This window comes from Panulirus ornatus, chromosome 16, assembly GCF_036320965.1.
Source record: "Panulirus ornatus isolate Po-2019 chromosome 16, ASM3632096v1, whole genome shotgun sequence".
Taxonomy (NCBI): Eukaryota; Metazoa; Arthropoda; class Malacostraca; order Decapoda; family Palinuridae; genus Panulirus; species Panulirus ornatus.
The window spans coordinates 2041409-2061245 of NC_092239.1; the positions used below are offsets into that span (position 1 = coordinate 2041409).

The 19837-nt window shown below is 39.1% G+C and overlaps 1 protein-coding gene across 8 annotated transcripts in view; it reads left to right on the forward strand.

Moving 5' to 3' along the window:
• Cbl (E3 ubiquitin-protein ligase CBL) overlaps positions 1-19837 on the forward strand; it is a 138794-nt gene that overhangs the window by 56765 nt on the left and 62192 nt on the right. For 4 of the 8 annotated variants that reach the window (XR_011713805.1, XR_011713806.1, XM_071670995.1 and 1 more), the window contains exon 8: positions 18549-18590. The exons of the other annotated variants lie outside the window; for them this stretch is intronic. Coding sequence is in view for 2 of the 4 variants with exons in the window: in XM_071670995.1 (XP_071527096.1) it covers positions 18549-18590 (42 nt within the window). In the remaining 2 variants the exon portion in view is untranslated. The remainder of the gene's footprint in view (positions 1-18548; positions 18591-19837) is intronic. 8 annotated transcript variants of the gene reach the window in all.

Consider the following 19837-nt stretch of genomic DNA (forward strand, 5'->3'; position numbering starts at 1 on the left):
TTTATTTCCACACATCTCTCTTACCCTTACGTTACTTACTCGATCAAACCACCTCACACCACACATTGTCCTCAAACATCTCATTTCCAGCACATCCACCCTCTTGCGCACAACTATATCCATAGCCCACGCCTTGCAGCCATACAACATTGTTGGAACCACTATTCCTTCAAACATAGCCATTTTTGCTTTCCGAGATAATGTTCTCGACTTCCACACATTCTTCAAGGCTCCCAGGATTTTCGCCCCCTCCCCCACCCTATGATTCACTTCCGCTTCCATGGTTCCATCCGCTGCCAGATCCACTCCCAGATATATATATATATTTTTTTTTTTTTTTGCTCTCTCCGTGTTTGTGAGGTAGCGCAAGGAAACAGACGAAAGAAATGGCCCAACCCACCCCCATACACATGCCTTGATTCAATCCACTGACAGCATGTCAACCCCGGTATACCACATCGCTCCAATTCACTCTATTCTTTGCCCTCCTTTCACCCTCCTGCATGTTCAGGCCCCAATCACACAAAATCTTTTTCACTCCATCTTTCCACCTCCAATTTGGTCTCCCTCTTCTCCTTGTTCCCTCCACCTCCGACACATATATCCTCTTGGTCAATCTTTCCTCACTCATTCTCTCCATGTGCCCAAACCATTTCAAAACACCCTCTTCTTCTCTCTCAACCACGCTCTTTTTATTTCCACACATCTCTCTTACCCTTACGTTACTTACTCGATCAAACCACCTCACACCACACATTGTCCTCAAACATCTCATTTCCAGCACATCCATCCTCCTGCGCACAACTCTATCCATAGTCCACGCCTTGCAACCATACAACATTGTTGGAACCACTATTCCTTCAAACATACCATTTTTGCTTTCCGAGATAATGTTCTCGACTTCTACACATTCTTCAAGGCTCCCAGGATTTTCGCCCCCTCCCCCACCCTATGATTCACTTCCGCTTCCATGGTTCCATCCGCTGCCAGATCCACTCCAGATATCTAAAACACTTTACTTCCTCCAGGAGGATGGATGTGCTGGAAATGAGATGTTTGAGGACACTATGTGGTGTGAGGTGGTTTGATCGAGTAAGTAATGTAAGGGTAAGAGAGATGTGTGGAAATAAAAAAAGTGTGGTTGAGAGAGCAGAAGAGGGTGTTTTGAAATGGTTTGGGCACATGGAGAGAATGAGTGAGGAAAGATTGACCAAGAGGATATATGTGTCGGAGGTGGAGGGAACGAGGAGAAGTGGGAGACCAAATTGGAGGTGGAAAGATGGAGTGAAAAAGATTTTGAGTGGTCGGGGCCTGAACATGCAGGAGGGTGAAAGGCGTGCAAGGAATAGAGTGAATTGGATCGATGTGGTATACCGGGGTTGACGTGCTGTCAGTGGATTGAATCAGGGCATGTGAAGCGTCTGGGGTAAACCATGGAAAGTTGTGTGGGGCCTGGATGTGGAAAGGGAGCTGTGGTTTCGGGCATTATAGCATGACAGCTGGAGACTGAGTGTGAACGAATGGGGCCTTTTTTGTCTTTTCCTAGCGCTACCTCACACACATGAGGGGGAGGGGGATGGTATTCCATGTGTGGCGAGGTGGCGATGGGAATGAATAAAGGCCGACAGTGTGAATTGTGTGCATGGGTATATATGTATGTGTCTGTGTATGTATATATATGTGTACATTGAGATGTATAGGTATGTATATTTGCGTGTGTGGACGTGTATGTATATACATGTGTATGGGGGTGGGTTGGGCCATTTCTTTTGTCTGTTTCCTTGCGCTACCTCGCAAACGCGGGAGACAGCAACAAAGCAAAAAAAAAAAAAAAAAAAAAAAAAAAACATATATATATATATATATATATATATATATATATATATATATATACTCCTGGGTCCATGGGGGAATGAAACATGATAAGTTCCCAAGTGCACTTTCGTGTAATAATCACATCATCAGGGGGAGACAGGAAATCTAACAGTCAGTTGATGTACCATGAAGAGACATAGCTAGGACGCCATTTGGTAAAAATGTAGTACCCGCCCCACAAGAAATAGAATTGCTACCCTCTGCTTCAGCAAGGTAGTGCTGGGAAAACAGAAAAGAATGGCCACATTTGTTCATACTCAATCTCTATCTGTCATGTGGAATGCATTGAAACCACAACTCTATCCACATCGAGGCCCCACAGACTTTTCCATGGTTCACCCCAGATGTTTCACATGCCCTGGTTCAGTCCATATATTTAGTGAAAGATGTTATGAGGGGTCAGGACCTGAACATTATGACATATTCCCTGTGTTGTTGGAGTCACCTAAAAGGGATGGGAGCAGGGGCTGGAAATCCTCCCCTCCAGTTTGTACTTTTCCAGATTGAACAGAGAAGGGGGCTAGGTGAGAATTTTGTTTCTGTGAGGCTCATTCATCTGTTCTTAATGCTACCTTGCTAATCTGGGAATTGGCGAATATGTATGTATGAATTTTTTTTTATATAATTGCTCTCCATTTCCTGCTTGAGCAAGGTAGTGTCAAGAACAGATGACAGAGCCTTTCAGGGAAAACTCTCTTAGTTCCTCTCTTTGTTCTTTATTTTGGAAAGTAATACAGGAAGGAAGGATTTCCAACCATCCACTCCCAACCCCCATTAGTTGCCTGTTACTGCACGCAGGGAATATGTACGTGTATATATACTTTTTATTTTCTCATACTGTTCCTCATGTCCTGCAATAGTGCCAGGAACAGGTGAAGATGGTCTTCATTTACCCTGGTTCAACCCAATGACAGCACATTGACCCTTGTATGCCAGACTGCTCTACTATGCTATATCCCTTTCATGTCTCATAATGTCATAATGTTCAGGTCCTGACCTCTCATAACATCTTTCACAGATGACAGAGCCTTTCAGGGAAAACTCTCTTAGTTCCTCTCTTTGTTCTTTATTTTGGAAAGTAATACAGGAAGGAAGGATTTCCAACCACCCACTCCCAACCCCCATTAGTTGCCTATTACTGCATGCAGGGAATATGTGCGTGTATATATACTTTTTATTTTCTCATACTGTTCCTCATGTCCTGCAATAGTGCCAGGAACAGGTGAAGATGGTCTTCATTTACCCTGGTTCAACCCAATGACAGCACATTGACCCTTGTATGCCAGACTGCTCTACTATGCTATATCCCTTTCATGTCTCATAATGTCATAATGTTCAGGTCCTGACCTCTCATAACATCTTTCACTAACCTTCCCCTTCCTCCTTGTTTCAGCCTTTTCCTAGTGCCTCCACTTCCAACATGTATACCCTCTTCTTCATCCTATCCGTATATTCAAATTATTTCAGCTCACTTCCTCTCTCATGGATCCATTTGCTTCCATGTCCATTCTGAAGTATGCTAAATTCCCTACCTTCTCCCAATTCTCCCCACTCAAACTCACTCTTAACTGACCTAGTTGTCTCTGCTGGTAAACTCAATAACCTTACTTTTATTCAAATTGACTATGAACTTTATCCTTTCCCACACAACCTTAAACTTAGAAACCAGCTTCTAAAGGTTCTCCTATGAATATGCTACCAATGCTGTGTCAGTAGCAATCAGTAACCGATTCACCTCTCACATATGTATGTGTATGTACAGTGTTCATGCTTGCACGCGATCATACATTCCCCAAGCCACCCTGCTTCCCAGGAAACAACACAAATGCATGAAAAAAAAAATGATACCATATATATTCTCTCCTTCTCCCCCACATCTGATCACTGCCCCCTGCATCAGCAAGGCAGCACCAGGAAACAGACAAAGAAGGGTCACCTCCGCTCACATTCATAACCGAGCTATCATGTGTAATGTTTTTTAGTTATTCTGTCTTTTAATATATATTGCCCTCAGATATTAAAATGCAACATATCCATCTCCACTGTCTGGACTAATATACCTTGAGTCATACCATACCCATTTTTGCCTTAACAGACACTGGTCTCTCCTTCCACACTAGATAACAAGTAAATATACATACTCATGCATGCATACCTGCACACAAAGTCCCCTGAGTTCCTGAGAAAGGATGAACTTTTGGTACTTCATGTTTATGATTTTTCAGCATGTGATTCATATACATCGATTGGTTGTGCAGGTAAGGGGATTGGTTGTGCAGGTAAGGGGAAGGGAGATGGTACATTTGATAACAGTGGAAGTATATATTTCTGGATAGAGACCACTGATGAGATATTTGATAAGATGAATTGATTGTTGGAAAGTATCCATTTTTCGTATTCGTATAGCAGCTGATGCAGCATGGGAAAAAGCATGCTCCAATCATGTGTGTCACATGAAAGGTAAGATTATAGGTATGAGGAAAGAGAATACCTGAAAAATCAATTTGGGCTCCTAAGATGTTCTTAGACCTGATTTTTAAACATGGAAATTTTTATAAGAAGAGGGAAAGAAAGACAAGGGAATTCCACAGCTTTGCTGTATGGAGACAGGAGATATTACAGTGATGATTTCTCTTGTGGCTGGTCCCATACAGAAGCTATGAGAAGTAGCACCCAGACATGTGCTGCAGGTCCAGGTCATAGAAGCTGGGGCACTAGAACATTGGCTTAAATAAAACCTGTAGGACAGGGAAAGGAAGCAGCATAATGATGGATGGCAAAGGATAAGTGATAGCAGAGGTGTTGATAATGTGGAAGGGTTTTAATTCCCCTTTGGTTTATTGAAAAGGGGAAGAAGATTCTCTTGAGATGTATGAGGAGTGCACTCCTTCATACTGGGATGAATAAGGCTTCTGCAGTTGTGGAAAAGCTACTCATAAGAAAGATATTTGCAGCATCTATACAGCTTCCTCAGGTTTTGCAAGCAGATTATGTGATGTTCTTTATGTGGGTTTCAAAGATAAGGCTGAGGATGTGGTTATGCCCAATGTGTTTGTATTACTGCAGAGTTGAATTGTGGTGTTTTGAAATTGAACTATAGGAAGTGAGTGATACATAGAAAGACATATAGGTCGAAAATGCATTTTTGCACTGTTAAATTTAACCAGGTTACTGCTTCACCATTCCGTGATGTTACACCACAGTGATCCCCAAGGCAAATAATCTAACCAAGTCCCCCTTAACTATAGACCAAGTAATTTACTCAAGTTTATCGGGAAAACCTTTGAAGCAGTCATAAACAACAGACTCAGACTACACCTGATGAATAACAACCTCCTCTTACATAAACAGTTCGGCTTTTGACACCATCACTCCACCTAAGATGAAACTAACAGTCTCCACCACCTATATGAATAACCACAACTGCACGTACAAAATGACCACCCTTATTGAAAAAAGATGTAGAAAAGGCCTTTGTCACCGTCTGGCACGAAGGCTTGAGGTACAAATTAAGTACTCAGTTGGAGCTTCCATGACCCATTATAGAATTTATCCAGTTACCTAAGTAACCAAAAGATGCAAATCAAATACAAGAATTCCTACTCTGATTACTTCCCCCTTATTGCTGGTGTACCTCAAGGCTCCGTACTGGTCCCCACTCTTTATATAATCTATCCAAATGATCTATCTGAACTTGTATACGCTGACTCTGACTCTACAATATGCAGATGATGTAATTTAGCTCATAAGATTTATGACCTACATTACTAGAAAAGCTCAGAAAGAAATTGACCTCATTTTATCATGGGATTCAAGATGGAGAATGAAATTAAACCCTCCAAAATCCAACATATCTTACTTCAACTTACTATAGATATACAACCTAGCCAATGTCTACCTACACTCCCATATACACCATATGTCACCCATACCAACACTGTGCTAGGCCTAAAATATGACATTCACCTAAGAATAAGCAAACATATTCAAACAAGGGCAGCTATTGCAAGAGCGGAGCTTGTGGAATTGTACAAATTCAGAGATGCCAATTTTAAAACCAAACTTTATCTCTACAAAGTCCTGATTCGACCACTTATTACCAATGCTCCATCAGCACTAGAGCATGCAGCCAAAACAAACATCCGCTCCCTCCAAGTAATCCAAAATTAAGAATTAAGGTGAATTTACAATACAGAAGGCATGAATTCTGGAGAATACAGAACTTCATGAGAGAGCAAAATTGCCAACCTTAAACATCTACAGGAGACAACTTTGCTATAGGCAGATGGAACGTTTTGATCTTCACCTTGACTCATGGTTACTATTTCTCGGACATAGATGGCCCTAATAATCTGTTCAACACACCCCCTGGAAACTAACCTAATCCCATATATTAAAACAAGAAAATGAAACTCCAAAAGACCTAAAACCACCAAATCCATGCAAGTACTGTGACAGCATGCCCAGTGTCTAGTGTCAAAAGCACAACCTTGTCCTCATATATCTTACCCCTCCTTCCATTGAAAAAAAATATATTGCCCTTCCATAGTTCCCATAAAAAGATCCCCCACCTGCCCTTGCTCTATTGCTCAGTCCTGTTTTATGCAAACCTCATCCATTCAGTGCATGCTAGGTTAAGCCCCCAGCTCTTTTCCTTCTAAATCTCACTTCCTCAAAACTAATTCTTCAACTTTCCCCTCTTTGCTCCCTCTTCTCTGAAGGGTCATACCTATCATCATTCATTCATTCTTTCTTAAGGTGAATTGGGGTGGAGATAGAAGAAAGTTGGTTTGCAATAGGACATGCTGAAGGGTTGGTAGGGTAAGAGGGAGATATTCTCCATTGGCAGCTACCACACTGGAGCTGACTGAAAAGAAACTTTGCATTAGAGAACAGAGAGAAGTGTACAAGCCAGAGGAAGGAAGTTTAATTGGTAAAGATTTGTGCCCCTTTTTATAAACCTTTTTAGAGATTTCATGAATTATGAGAAAAGATTTATCAAAATGCTGAAGAGGGGAGGGCCAGAGGGGAGTTATAGAGGACTTTAGATTATGAAAACCTTGATAGTGATATAAAAGGAAGGGAATGGGATCCTAAATGTTTAAGAATGTGTGAGTTCAGAAAGGTTTTGAAGACTTTGAAGACAGAAGTGAAAGCAATGGAGTAATAGTTAAAAGGGTTAGAATGGTTGGAACTACTATTCCTTCAAACATACCCATTTTTGCTCTCTATGATAACACTCTCTCTTTCCACACATTCTTCATCACTCTCAAAACCTTTGCCCCCTCCCCCAACCCTGTGACTCACTTTTGCTTCCATGGTTCTGTTCACTGCCAAGTCCACTCCCAGATATCTAAAACACTTCTCTTCCTCCAATTTTTCTCTATTCAAACTTACATCCCAGTTTACTTGTCCCTCAACCCTGCAGAACCTTATAACCTTGTTCTTATTCACATTAACTCTCAGCTGTCTCCTTTCACACACTCTTCCAAACTCAGTCACCAGCTTCTGCAGTTTCTCACTAGAATCATCCACCAGTGGTGTATCCTCAGCAGAGGACAACTAACTCACTTCCCAGGCCCTCTCATCCTCCACAGACTGCATACTCGCCCTGCTCTCCAAGACTTGCATTTACCTCCCTCATCACCCTATCCATAAACAAATTACACAACCAATGTGACAGCACACAATCCTGCTGCAGACCAACCTTCTAACTCTCGTCCTACTTTTAGACATGCTATGCATCCTTGATGAAACTTCTCAATCGTTTCTTGCAGTTTAGCTCCTTCACCAGATATTCTTTAGACTTTCCACAGTGCATCTCTATTAGCCCTTAAATATGTCTTTTCCAGACCCATAAATGCCATATACAAATCCATTTGTTTTACTAAGTATATCTCACACATTCTTTAAAGCAATTCCTGATCCCCACATCCTCTAACACTTCTGAAACTACGCTGTTCCTTCCTAGTCTGATGCTCTGTATATGCTTTCACCCTCAATCAGTACCCTTCCATACAACTTAACAGATATATTCAACAGATTTATACATCTCTAGTGTGAACACTCATCTTAATCCCCTTCGCTTTTATATGGTACTGTACATGCATTCGTCCAATCCTCAGGCACATTACTATGATCTATATATGCATTGAATATTCTTACCAACCAATTAACAGCACAGTCATCTCCTTGCTTGATGAATTCAGGTGCAATACCATCCACTCCATCTGCCTTGCTGCATTCCATCCTACAAAAGTGACCATAAAGGGAGCTCAGTACAAATGATAATGTTATGGTATTCAGGATATAGTTGATATATATATATATATATATATTTAACTCGTTACAAAACTAGTTTTATAGTAAATTGCACTTAGTGGCTCATGTAGACAAGATGAATATGAACAACAAAATGGCTGAAGTAGTCTTTTTTTTAAAATGGAAATATTGCTGTTATTAATGAGTCTGTACATGAAACAAGTTAGTGAATAAAGTAAAGAAAATTATCTTGAGGGCTTCCAGAGGAAAAGATCCTAAAATATAGATGATCAAATAAGGAAAGGTGACATTGCAGAGTTTGAATTTTATATTGTGGTTAATGATAAAGTAACTTAGGGAACCACATCCCAGGATAAGGAATGAGAGCTGTATCTATACAGAATAAAGCATATCTGTAGACACATAAAATGGGAATTGTAGTTCATCATTTAGCAATATAGAGGAGTGTTACAGAAGGCTATGGGAACTGTAGTTCATCATTTAGCAATATAGAGGAGTGTTACAGAAGGCTATGTGAAATCTGTAAGGAGGGAGTTAGTTGAATTGTGTCTGCAAGAAAATGAGAGGAGGTCAAAGTAAGGGTAATTCTTTAGCAGATATTAGACGGTTAGAGACAATAGACATATTTATTTTATGAGGCTTCCATAATGCTCTGGAACCGAGCCATATTCGCCAGGCAGACTATTGATCATAAAGTGTAATGTGTGTGTCAGTGTGAGGAGTGTGAAGGGCAGTTGAGCTGTACTTGTTAGATGTCTTCACTTTGGAAGTTGCTTCTTTAGCATGTTGGGAGATGTTTAAATGATGTTTGTAGTGTTGTAGGGATGGATGATGTCCAGTGCATAGTTTGGATAATGACACTCATGTTTGGGGAGCATTGCTTCTGATGAGTGTACATCTGGTGGGATGGTGTTTAAGATTGAATCGGGAGGATGGTTGTGTAGTGCTTGTTGGGTTATTTCAATGTCTGTGTTTTATGTTAGTGTTACAAGTGATTGATGTAAAGAACCTCTGAGTAGAGGTTGCTGAAGTATGAGGCATAGGTTAGCTTTTTATTACTACTTGGAGGTTCATGGTTAGTTATGAAGTGGTCTTGGTGGTGGGATTGTATCAGGAGGACCTTCGGTTCATTGAGTAGGTGTTATGTTTGTTGTTACACAGCCAGTGATTGTTATGAGTGCTCTATTTTGTGTAGCTTGCATCTTTGCTTTATTTGTTTTGAGAGGGTGGAGGACCAGGCCAGTGAGGGTTAGTTTCAAGTGGAGTAGATAAGTTGTTTGTTGAGGATGATATGGGATTCAGTTTCTTATTAAAATCTAGTGCTAGTTAGTTTTGTAAGGGCATTTAGTTTGTGCGTTGCTTTTGTCATGTTGGTTTTGGTGTGAGGAGAGAATGTTGTGTGTGTTACATTTGAAAGGTATGATAGAATGAAGGTGCGCAGTAAAATAGTGGTTAAGGACACAGAAGTTTTCGAGAGATAGAAAACATAAAATGATAATCTTCAACTGTACCATGAATTAACTAGGAGCATACTGTTAATAGAGAACTACTCTCTATCAGACTGAAGTAAAGAACTACTCTCTATCAGACTGAAGGACTTAGAGAAAGAGTCTAAAGTTCCTCTTTGTATTCAAAGTGGAGGACAAATTACCCCACCTATTGAAATTGAATGGGAAGAGATCATGGCAAATATTGAATTTTTTTATTGACAGAAGGCCTCTAAAAGATGACAATCAACATAAAGTACATGGAATTAATGAAATCTTGCTTGAAATGTTTAGAAAAATTATTGGATGCAGGATAACTGCCAAGAGAGTAGAATAGAGTAAATTCTTTTTGTATTTTTAAGCAAAGAAACAGGAAAAAATCCATTGTACTGAAGGTCTTTATCACTGATGAGCATGGTATGGAAAACACTGGAAAAGATATCAAAAAACAAATAGATAGATAATTGCCAAAGAAGAAATTACATAAGTTATAGGCAGCATTGATTAATTGGAAAGAGGTCTTGCTGAAAGAATCTTTTTGACTGTGACAATGTGATCATTAGCTTTAAAAGGAAAGAAAATGAATTGCTGACTTGCATGCTTTTAGTACTTAGAGAGGACATTTGATACTGTGCCTCTGAAGAGGTTATTTTGAAGGAGGTGGCATTATTATGAAATCTGAAATAAACCATAATGTAGTTCCTTTGAAGATTGCAGTACAAGTGAGAGATTAAGCATTAAGAGATTGAGCATTGAGAATAAATATGAAATCTGAAGTTACTTTGTGTTCCTTTCATCTTCCTTAAGGAGAACTTATGCAAACTTGAAGATCTAATGAATGAATTACCATGTCGTTTTCTTCTGCTTGTATTTTACAAGACCCTCTATAGATCAGAGAATGTAATAGCAAGATGTAAGGGAGATTATAAAAGGACTTATCAAACTTTGAAATTGGTATTTTTAATTATGGTAGTTCTGTTTATCATAATGCACTGACTGTAAAATTCCGAGTGACTTTTAAGTTTGATTCAGTCATTTTTTCTATATCTTAATGGGTCTTTTGTTCACAATCTTCATTGTAATGATCACTTTTCAACCCTGCTGATTAGGGAAGAAACTTCTTCAACAAATGGCCCTCCTAGATGGAAGCTAGTGATGTCTAATTGGGATATATATAAAGCTAGGGCTTTAATCACTTGAAGATTGTACAAATACTATGATGTTGAAGAAGCATTATGTAATTATGTTATTATGTGAGCATAATTATAGTATTATGTAATCATGATTATATTATGTAAACTTGATTTTAGAATTTGTTAGAATCATTTTCTTAAAACCAAGAAAAGAAAGCTGTAACCATCAGTTCCATGGTGGATCCAGTCTTTTGATATATATAACAGGATTGTAAGATCTGATTACTGAGGAATGATGGATAATAATTTTTAAGTTGGAAATTAAATGTTTCAGGACAATATGTAGCATGAAGAGGGTGGATTGAGAAAAAGTGATGTACCGATAGTACAAAAGATAGGTTTGGTAGCAAGTGATGTACCTCTAAGTACTTATGATGAGATTTAGCCGTGATAGCAGGGCGAGTGTAAATAGCTGAAGAGGGTTTGCTGAAATAGTTTTGAACATAAAGAGAGGATGAGTAAGGAAAGGATGACTAAGGGGGCGAAGGTTCTGAGAGCGATGAAGAATGTGTGGAAGGAGAGAATGTTATGTCAGAGAGCAAAAATTGGTATGTTTGAAGGAATAGTAGTTCTAACAATATTATATGGTTGTGAGGCATGAGCTATAGGTAGGGTTGTACAGAGGAGGGTGGATGTGTTGGAAATGAAATGTTTGAAGACAATATGTGGTGAGAGGTGGTATGATCGAGTAAGTAATGAAAGGGTAAGAGAGATTTGTGGAAATAAAAAGTGTATGATTGAGAGAGCAGAAGAGGGTGTATTGAAATAGTTTGGACATATGGAGAGAGTGAGTTAGGAAAGATTGACAAAGAGGATATATGTGTCAGAGGTGGAGGGAACAAGAAGTGGGAGACCAAATTGGAGGTGGAAGGATGGAAAGAAAGAGATTTTGAGCAATTGGGGCTTGAACATACAGGAGGGTGAGAGGTGTGCAAGGAATAGAGTGAATTAGAACGATGCGGTATACTGGAGTCGACTTACTGTCAATGGACTGAACCAGGGCATGTGAAATGTTTGGGGTAAACCGTGGAAAGGTCTGTGGAGCCTGTGTGGATAGGGAGCTGTGGTTTTGATGCATTACACATGACAGCTTGAGACTGAGTGTGAATGAATGTAGCCTTTTTGTCTGTTTTCCTAGCGCTCGTCGCTGAAGCAGGGGATAGTGATGCTGTTTCCTGTGGGGCAGGTATCGCTGGGGAATGGATGAAGGCAGGCATGTATGAATATGTACATGTGTATGTATATGTATGTCTTTGTATGTATATGTATGTATATGTTGATATGTATATGTCAGAAATGGAAGGAACAAGGTAAAGGGGGAAACCAGAGAGGAGGTGGAAGGATGGAGAGAAAGATACTTTGAATGCTCAGGGTCTGAACATGCAGGTGGGTGTGAAGCATGCAAGAAATAAAACAAATTGCAGTGATGTGGTTTACAGGGGACGACATGCTATTACTGGGCATATGAAGATAGGAAAACAATGCTGTCACATGATTCATTATGTAGATTGATACTGGACTATGTTGCCAGATACATTCATCAGCTATTGATGACATCCAGATAATAGTTGATATTGTCCATAACTTTGTGGTAGAATATGCACAGGAGCATTCAGATCCTCTAAAGTTGAAAGCTTTTTGTAAAGTCTGGTGAGCTCCCTGTGAATGTATGATGTGAAGATCTTGGCTTTAAATATCTCTCTAGCTTAAACACATAACAGTTAACCCTACATATGAGTATGTTTTTCTGCTGAGAGGACTAAGGTACTTGTTCAACATCCAGAGTTCTATAAACCTTATAATAAAAGAATGAAAAGTGCCATTGATGAGAGTAGCTTGGACATATACTCAATTAAAGAAGTAGATTTTGCTTTGTTCCCTCCCTGGAATGTTCCTGAGATCAATTTTTGCAGGGACTGGATAAAAAAAAGCCAACAGCAACAATGCTTCTGTTATGATTAAGAGTAAATTTATTGACTTGATACTAATCATGGAAACAATATATTTGCTTACTGCTGTTTCATAATGTGATGAAGGTTAAGGCTTTACTATAATTATTGAGGGAGATTGTATGTAACAAAACTTCAAAGAGAATCTTCCATGTTCACTGCTGGTTGCACTGAAATTAACTGAGTAGTATCCAAAAGTGAAATATATTATATACTTGTACTGTACTATGATTCCCAAAGTGCACTCCAAGCCATATTAATCAGTGTTCCAGTGCATCCCATACCCCAACAGGTCCAAATTTGGATATTAAGAATCCACTCAAAGCATGTGAAAGTAGAATTTTGCTGGTGTCTTAGACATACTGGCATCAGTAATAATGAAATAACAGATGTTGAGGCTAAACTGGCTATATCAAGCAATCTATATATGAAAGTTATACCTCTTGATAATTTCATAAGCAAAATAAATGATTATTTTTGACTTAATGGTAAGCTAGATAGGACTTGGAAGCTCAAAAGACCAACAAACTACAGAGGATAAAGAAAGGTGTTGAAGAAGACATTCACCCTTCACCAGGAAATGACTTTTGAGACAATTCTTTTTCTATTGAGGATAGGTCATACAGTACTGTGTTGACCCATGGACACATAACTGAGAGGAATCCTGCCCCAGTATGTGACAACTGCAAGTGCAGTGTTCCCTTGGAACATACACTTATGGAATGTCAACAATATAAGCATCTGAGATTCAAATATGAATTATGGAAGAACAGTTAGAGGATAAAAAAATACTGAAAAAAAGTTTAGACAATAATGTTAATGTAGACTGATGAATTATTTAAAGGAAGACAAAATATTGATTTGATATAAGTATATATGGTGTGGGAGGAAAGTTGTTAGAAGCAGTGAAAAGTTTTTATCGAGGATGTAAGGCATGTGTACGTGTAGGAAGAGAGGAAAGTGATTGGTTCTCAGTGAATGTAGGTTTGCGGCAGGGGTGTGTGATGTCTCCATGGTTGTTTAATTTGTTTATGGATGGGGTTGTTAGGGAGATAAATGCAAGAGTTTTGGAAAGAGGGGCAAGTATGAAGTCTGTTGGGGATGAGAGAGCTTGGGAAGTGAGTCAGTTGTTGTTCGCTGATGATACAGCGCTGGTGGCTGATTCATGTGAGAAACTGCAGAAGCTGGTGACTGAGTTTGGTAAAGTGTGTGGAAGAAGAAAGTTAAGAGTAAATGTGAATAAGAGCAAGGTTATTAGGTACAGTAGGGTTGAGGGTCAAGTCAATTGGGAGGTGAGTTTGAATGGAGAAAAACTGGAGGAAGTGAAGTGTTTTAGATATCTGGGAGTGGATCTGGCAGCGGATGGAACCATGGAAGCGGAAGTGGATCATAGGGTGGGGGAGGGGGCGAAAATTCTGGGGGCCATGAAGAATGTGTGGAAGTCAAGAACATTATCTCGGAAAGCAAAAATGGGTATGTTTGAAGGAATAGTGGTTCCAACAATGTTGTATGGTTGCGAGGCGTGGGCTATGGATAGAGTTGTGCGCAGGAGGATGGATGTGCTGGAAATGAGATGTTTGAGGACAATGTGTGGTGTGAGGTGGTTTGATCGAGTGAGTAACGTAAGGGTAAGAGAGATGTGTGGAAATAAAAAGAGCGTGGTTGAGAGAGCAGAAGAGGGTGTTTTGAAGTGGTTTGGTCACATGGAGAGGATGAGTGAGGAAAGATTGACCAAGAGGATATATGTGTCGGAGGTGGAGGGAGCAAGGAGAAGAGGGAGACCAAATTGGAGGTGGAAAGATGGAGTGAAAAAGATTTTGTGTGATCGGGGCCTGAACATGCAGGAGGGTGAAAGGAGGGCAAGGAATAGAGTGAATTGGAGCGATGTGGTATACCGGGGTTGACGTGCTGTCAGTGGATTGAATCAAGGCATGTGAAGCGTCTGGGGTAAACCATGGAAAGCTGTGTAGGTATGTATATTTGCGTGTGTGGACGTATGTATATACATGTGTATGGGGGGGGGGGTTGGGCCATTTCTTTCGTCTGTTTCCTTGTGCTACCTCGCAAACGCGGGAGACAGCGACAAAGTATAAAAAAAAAAAAAAAAAAAAAATAAGTAGTTTTAAGTCTCGGACCTTGTTTTACAAGAGGCCAAAATATAAAACCCTCTCTAAACAAATTTAAGTTTTTGGCCGTCTTTTTCATGTATGAAATTCTGAGTAACCCTTAGGTTTTGACACAACAAATTCCACAGAATCCAACCAGTTAAGGAAAACTGGTTTTTCGTTATTGTAAGATGTAAACCCCTGTGGGTAATCTAAAACTACCCATGCACTTGGGGAAAAGAAAAAAAACATTTTATCAGTCTTGATTTAGAGTTACCATTGATGTCTTACAGTGCTTGGTATTTTGGGTTATGTTTTTTTTGATGTATGTAGATTACTTACAAGAAGGACATCAGTCATACCTGATTATTGTTTACAGGTGATGCAAAAGTTATGAGAGAAGTTGGAAGTTTACAGGATTGTGAGAAGAGAGAGATCTTCCTGAGCTTCAGCTTCATGTTAAATAGATAATTAAGTTCAACTGGGCCAAATACAAAGTTATCAAGTTAAGAAATAGTAAAAGGAGACAGCTATGTCCATCATCTGTAGATGATTTTGGTTTGGGCATAGTACCCAGTCCATCAGCAGAATATTGGATTAAGAAATTTTTTTTGGAGGGAAATTATTTATTGCTCAATGTAAGATTGCCTTCAAGTACATGGATGGGAAAAATTTCAAAAAGTATTTACAGCATATATCACACTCAGAGTATACAGTGCCAGTTTGGTTCCCCTATGAAATAAGATTTGCTGGAAAAGGTCTAGTGTAGTCAGCAAAGACTGTACCTGAAGAGAGTTATAGCTATGGGGAAAATATGATATCCATAGAGTAACCCAGTCAGGGGATCAACAGGTTAGAGGAGCATTTTAATAACCAAGTTTCCAAATCCATTTTGACAGCATTACTACTGAAAAATATTTAAAGTAGATAGAATTACCTGTGGTTACTAGGTGGTGTGTTCTAGTGCCCAGTCTTAGGACTGCTGCTGCTTTTTATCTATGGAAATGACTGGCCAGAAGGTCCTGGACTCATACCTGAATATGTTTGTGGATGATGCTGAGATTATGAGAGAAATAAGTAGTGCATCATTGTGCAAAGGGACTTTGAAAATCTCTACAGTTGTTCTGCTACATACTTGATAAAGTACAATCCAAGTAATTGCAAAGTAACGAAGACTGGACAGATTGAGTGTATGTCTCATAGTGAATTTCATCTATTAGGCCTTAAGAAGCTACTTGAATCACTAGGTGCAAGGGATTTCAGGGTCAGCATTGTATACAGCCAGTTACCACACCAACTTGTTTAACAAATTTTGAGGCAAACTGTCCTGGTAGAATCCTAAAATTGCATTTAAGTACATGGATTAGGTGTTCAGTAAGCCATTTACAATTTATACTAGATCTAGATTTGAATATGCACCTTAAACCTCTCTGATAGAAATATAAAGAAATACTAGAGATGGTCCAAAGATGGATAACAAAGATGGTATTTGCAATAAGAGAACTGAGTACAGTAAAAGGTTGGAGGCAAAAAATATGCCCACCATGTAAATGGTAAGAATAAGGGTGGACTTTATAAAAACTTTCAAATTTCTAAACCGTTTAGACAATGTTGACAGTGAACAGTTTTTTGAAAGATGCAAAACAGAAGCAACCTAAGGTTATAACAAGAAAGTAAGCAAGAAACTTGCAAGAAAATATGTGTAGAAATACTTTGATAGTACACAGGTATGGATGAATGGAATGAACCAGGTGATGAAAATGTGAATGCTAACAGTACACCAAAGTTTAAAATGTTGTATGATGGAAGAGAACGTTCAAGAGATGGGGCCCGTGAATTTAGAACTCTGTCTGTGTACAATATGAATAGGCAATTACTTATGGTGTAATGCATTGTTTTGTATTAGGTCAAGTCAGGTCAGATCAGATCATACTAGTAGGTCAGGATCCCTTTACTTAGAGATTTTGGCAAAATTATGCACTGTAGTTTCTCTTAGGTTTAGGTAGATCAGCTTAAACATGCTTCTTGCTGAAACAAGTTGCAAAAGTTTTATCAACGGAAGTTTGAGCAAAGATGAAAAAAAAAAAGAGGAGGAACAGAGAAGGGGGCCAATTGAGGATATTCCCTCAAAGGCTTAGTCCTCTGGTCTTAATGCTACCTTGCTAATGCGGGAAATGGCGAATAGTATGAAAAAAAAAAAAAAAAAAAATATATATATATATATATATATATATATATATATATATATATATATATATATATATATATATATATATCTGGCAGCGAATGGAACCATGGAAGCGGAAGTGGATCATAGGGTGGGGGAGGGGGCGAAAATTCTGGGAGCCTTGAAGAATGTGTGGAAGTCGAGAACATTATCTCGGAAAGCAAAAATGGGTATGTTTGAAGGAATAGTGGTTCCAACAATGTTGTATGGTTGCGAGGCGTGGACTATGGATAGAGTTGTGCGCAGGAGGATGGATGTGCTGGAAATGAGATGTTTGAGGACAATGTGTGGTGTGAGGTGGTTTGATCGAGTAAGTAACGTAAGGGTAAGAGAGATGTGTGGAAATAAAAAGAGCGTGGTTGAGAGAGCAGAAGAGGGTGTTTTGAAATGGTTTGGTCACATGGAGAGAATGAGTGAGGAAAGATTGACCAAGAGGATATATGTGTCGGAGGTGGAGGGAACGAGGAGAAGAGGGAGACCAAATTGGAGGTGGAAAGATGGAGTGAAAAAGATTTTGTGTGATCGGGGCCTGAACATGCAGGAGGGTGAAAGGAGGGCAAAGAATAATGTGAATTGGAGCGATGTGGTATACCGGGGTTGACGTGCTGTCAGTGGATTGAATCAAGGCATGTGTATGGGGGTGGGTTGGGCCATTTCTTTCGTCTGTTTCCTTGCGCTACCTCGCAAACGCGGGAGACCGACAAAGCAAAAAAAAATATATATATATATATATATATATATATATATATATATATATATATATATATATATATATATTTTTTTTTTTTTTTTTTTTTTTTTTTTTTCATATTTGTTCAAATTTATGATTTGTTGAAATTCATAAGTTGAAAATTGATGTGCTGAATGCAAATGCTGATGTGGAAAACCTGGATATGATTGTGACATCAGAGTCATGAAAAATGAAAGGTGGAAATATAAATCCTAGGGTATGCGGAACAAGAACAAGATACACAAGAAGGGAAATGTTCTCAAGTATACAAGAAGAGACCTTAACATAGTTAAAATTAACAGTGCAGAAATGAAGCCTATGATTCCTTTTTATCAGGATTATCAGTAAATAATGAAGAAGAATTACTTTTGATTGGGGTGCAGACCTCATCTCTTGAACTTTTTTACTATCATGCAAATTTTTAATGTATTCTGTTTGTGTTCAAACTTTTATCACATAGCTCATTTCAGCCATCCACAACTCTAATACCATAAAAGCACTTTTTTTCTAAAAAGTCTCTTACTTAGACTTCCTTTTGCTCCAAGTTTACATTTATCAAAGAACTGTTCACCTTTGACACTGTCAATTTCATTAAGCAACTTCAAGGTTGTAATCAAATCTCCTCTTATTCTTCTGTCTTCCATGGTGGGCAAATTTATAGCCTCTAAGCTCTCCCTGTAACTCAACTCTCTTATTTCAGGTACCATCTTTGTTGCCTTCCTCTGGACCTTCTCTATTACAGGTGAGGTGATCAAACTTGAAATGCAAATTCTAGTTTAGGTGTAATATAAGCTGTAAATAGTTTCTTGAACATTCTCATATCCCTGTACTTAAATGCAATTTTGATATTAACTAGTAAACAATTTGCCTCAACAGTTCTTCCAACATGACTTCCTGGTGTTAGGTTGGGCACTGTGTGACCCTCTAAGTCCCTTTCACAAACATACTTAGTAGTTTGTTTCCTGCCAGATCACAGTCATATCTAGGCCTTCTTTCACCTAGACTCACTTTCATAACTCTGCATTTGCTTTGGTTAAACTTCAACCATATATCTAACCACCTCTGGAGCTTGTCTAAAGGCTCTTTTAAGTAGATGCAATACACATCCTTCCTTGTTTCTCTCATGACTCTTACTACATCTACACAAACATCGTATTCAAGTATGATTCCAGTCCTGGTAAGTTATTAACATAGGTCAAGAATAACAGTGGTACTAAGACTGAGCCCTACAGCAGACCATGAGTTACCCCAATTTACTTAGAAATGACACCACTGATATGTACTATTTTCTCTCGGACTGAGATAATTTTCAGTTAACTGGAGGAATCTCCTCCATATACCTGCCTGGAAATCTAGCTTTACTAACCTTTTGTGTGAGACAGTGTCAGAAGCCTTCAGATAGCCTAAGAACACACATTTTGTTTATTATTCCAAGATAGCTCACCTTGTCATAGAAATCTAATCATTGGGCTTGTCAAGTGTCTGCACACTTTTTGAGTATATATAGAGAGACTTTATCAGCTTCATGTACTTTATAAGGCTCAGGACCCTTCAGTAGCTACTTCTTCCATATTTGATAATTTCAGTGCATTTCATGTCCTTCTACCCTTCAGATCTCACAGTTGTTGGTATTATAGTGTCCACTATGAATACACTTTGGAACTTGCCATTTAATTCCTTGCATATTTTCATATCTTCCTCAACAACCCTTTCCTCCAAGTCCCTCACTCGTATATGATGCACTTTAACTGACTATATTCACTTGATAAATTTTTAGACCAGTTTTGGATATCCACTTCCCTTGTCACAAGTAGTAGTTATAGGTTGGTAGGCAGCCAATGACCAGGAAGGTATACTACCAGTACCACCTGCCTGGGTATAGGAAGAGTTAGTGACAGCTGTATACTGAGCCAGCACTTCAGTGGTTGTCAAGTTGCACTCCTCTGACCTGGGTACTTGTCCCTTCTTTCTGCGTCACCCACACATGGA